At 40.4% G+C, this 3,260-nt stretch overlaps 1 protein-coding gene across 1 annotated transcript; it reads right to left on the reverse strand.

The window, feature by feature from the left end:
• Window positions 1–1,828: 1,828 nt before the first annotated feature.
• On the reverse strand, window positions 1,829–2,871 carry LOC105810853 (olfactory receptor 6X1). The gene has a single exon (XM_012644904.1). The coding sequence runs from the start codon at window positions 2,848–2,850 to the stop codon at window positions 1,912–1,914; it is 939 nt and encodes a 312-aa protein (XP_012500358.1). The 5' UTR covers window positions 2,851–2,871; the 3' UTR covers window positions 1,829–1,911.
• Window positions 2,872–3,260: the final 389 nt, after the last annotated feature.

The following is a 3,260-nucleotide window of genomic DNA, read 5'->3' on the forward strand; positions in this document are numbered from 1 at the left end:
TTTCATGAATTGAAACGTGGATATATTCTCACACCTGTTCTTCTTTCCTTTATAGGATCTGTCAAAGTGTTTGTTGCTACTTTCTGTTTGCCATCAGACAAGAAAACCCTTCAGGTAATAGTCTAGGCCCAGGAAAACTCATGTTCATGAAACTCGAATGCAGATTTTTACAAATATTTAAAAATCACAAGTCACCCAGTGTCCTAATGCCTCTTGATTTAGGTTACCTGGAGCACTTGCCCAAGCCCCTGCAAACCTGAAGTGCATCCGAAAATTGCTGTATCTTCTGTGGTATCTCTGTGAGCTCCACTGTGGGCTGCCTCTAATCCAAACTGTATCATTTCAGACATGAAATTTAACTCCTCTTTAACTTATACACATCACACACATACATGAATGCATGTAACATACACATTCTGGTCATATATGCATTTGGTAATATAGGAGACTCGGCTGAAGGTCTGAGGGGGAGACAGAATAACATTATGGAAATGTGACTTTAGACTGAACATTAGGGATCCCCATTAACTGTTTCTCAGGCACCCCCACTTTGGAGAATTCCCACTGTCTTCTTCCTAGAGACTTCTCTGCTTCACTCTATTGTTTGGCCCCCTTTTCCTCTTCTTTCTCTGCCAATTTCTTCTCTGAGGAGTATTAAATATTACCCTTATTTTTCATTCACGGCGCTTTAAACCATTCTTTTGATGATAAGACTCTTGATCATATTCATGTCCTTAGGTACTCTTGCTCTTTTTATCTTCAAATGATCCATTTCTTCTGCCCAGCCCCAAGACAGTTCCTTCTCTAAGAGAAAATCAGGTATAGCAGTTGAGATAATTACATTTTCACCTCATTGCATTTTGTTTTGAATTCTCAATTTTCAATTCAATGCCAAAAGGAATGTGCAATCATCCTTTTTTAAAAAGATTATAGTTTTAATGGTCTTTTAATGATAGTCTCTTTATTGTTGGAAAAGGGACATATAGAATACTCATTGTTACAAATTGTGATTCACCTCCATCATCATTCTACAAAAAGTCTTTCTGCCAGGTATCTTGCCTGAGAACAAGGTCAGATCAGTACGTTTGTTGCCTTCCTTGAGAGACTTTGCATGCTAACCCTACATGTGAGCCCTGAACTTAATGTAACCTTGGGGATAAGTTTCCTAGCAAGAAAGCCTTTATAAATGTATTGGCTCTGAGACTTCTACTGGCTTCCTAGGCACATAGTCTATCTATATTGAATCCCAGAAATTGGCATAATCCATGAAATTTTTTCTAAGATGTCCTCAAGTTTTGGTATGATCTGGGAATGAACACCTTTAAGTTTATCTAAAAATTTGTATTATATCAAGGTGGAAGTCCTCTTATTGAGATATTAGCAAACAAAAAACTAATTCATTTCAAACATTTACAAAGGACCTGCAGAATTCGTTAGAAGACTCTAGGGTACTTCTCTTATCATGAAGATAATAGGAACTGAGAAAATGAGGTGTGGGATGTCTTATGGCTTTGACAAGGAGATGAGGCAAAGAGGGTTGTCATACACAAAGAGGGAGATGGGATTCCTTACACTTTTTAAAAGTTGCTGACATTTGTCTCTTACTTTTGTGGATTTATAGTTGAGAAAGTCGTATGTTCCACCTTATTCATCTGAGGGTGTCCTGGGATTTCCTTGTGGGAGAATTAGGTTACTTTCTTCAAGAAAAACTCCCAGTTCATTTATATGAATGAATGAATTCTTGCAGAGGACCCTTACCATCATGGATTTCTTTCACATCTTTTTCTTACTGCAACATTGAACTAGAACTTCTGGGATTTGTGGTGAATCTGTTTTACCAAACGTCTCCACAATCCTCTCTCACCTTTAATGTTTTATCTGCGTTAAGCTCATTTTGACGTGTTGCACGTTTTACTTTGCATGATCAGTCTTCAGAGAAGTCATTGCTTTTCTTAGTGCTCCTTTCACTTCCTTGTTTCTAATGGTATAAATAAAGGGATTCAGAAGGGGAGTGAGGATAGTATTTAGTACAGACACCACCTTATTAATCTTAAAGGATGAGTGTGCTGTGGGTCTAAGGTACATGAACAAAACAGCTCCATACAGCAGGGAGACAACTGTCAGGTGAGACGCACAGGTAGAGAAAGCCTTTTGGCGGCCAGTGGCTGAAGGAATCCGTAGGATGGTGGACAGGATGTAGATATAAGAAATCATAGTAAAGAGGAGTGACCCTGGGATCACCAGGACGGTTGCCAGGACACCCAGGAGTTCCAAAATGCTGGTGTCTGCACAGGCTGCTTTCAAGATGGGACCAACATCACAGTAGAAATGATTGATAACATTGTTGCCACAGAATGGCAACTGGGTAAGCAGCATCATCTGACAAAAGACGATGGTGAAGCCCACCAGCCAGGAGCTGAGGGCCAGCCGTAGGCAGAGGTTGCTGGTCATGATGGTAGGGTAGCGAAGGGGCTTGCAGATGGCCAGGTAGCGGTCAAAAGACATGACAGTGAGGATCAAGAACTCGGTGGTGCCCAGGAAGAAGTGGAAGAAGGCCTGCAGCAGGCAGCAGGGAATGCAGATGGCAGTTCTTACGACCACAAAAGTTTCTAGCAATTTGGGGATGACTGTAGTGGTGTACCAGATCTCTAGGAAGGACAAGTTACAAAGGAAGAAGTACATTGGAGATTGTAGCCTGGGCTCAGCCCAGACAATGGCAATAATGAGCCCATTGCCTGCAAGGGTTAATATGTAGATGAGAAAGATCATTATGAATAGAGGGGTTTGTAGTCCTTGGATACCAGGAAAGCCTAGGAGGACGAACTCTGTGATTACCGTGTCATTTCTCATGTCCCTTGATACCCTAGAAAGAGAGGCAAGGAAGTAGTTCCTTAGAATCTTAAAGTATATTTGAGTATAGTTGGGGTTAAAAAAAAGGAGGATTCTGACTATGTGAGGTCCTTCAGTACAGGACTGTATCTCAGGCTCCTCTCCCCCACTTACATACACACCGGCCACCCCTTCCTTACTGATGACTTGGTTGCTTCTTTCCCAGCAAAACCACCTTTTAATGTACTTTGAAAGTGTTAAATACACATGACAAATGAAAAAGTGTTTTTTCACCCTTATACAGCTATGAGAATAATCATTGTAAATGTGATGGCTTACCTGTCAATAATCCGTATGATTATTTAAAATGCATAGCGTATGTAATGAAATGTGTATGTAAACATAGCTGTGAGTTCATAAGAAATTAATCC

This window comes from Propithecus coquereli, unplaced genomic scaffold (assembly GCF_000956105.1).
Source record: "Propithecus coquereli isolate 6110/MARCELLA unplaced genomic scaffold, Pcoq_1.0 Scaffold222, whole genome shotgun sequence".
In the NCBI taxonomy this organism is placed as follows: domain Eukaryota; kingdom Metazoa; phylum Chordata; class Mammalia; order Primates; family Indriidae; genus Propithecus; species Propithecus coquereli.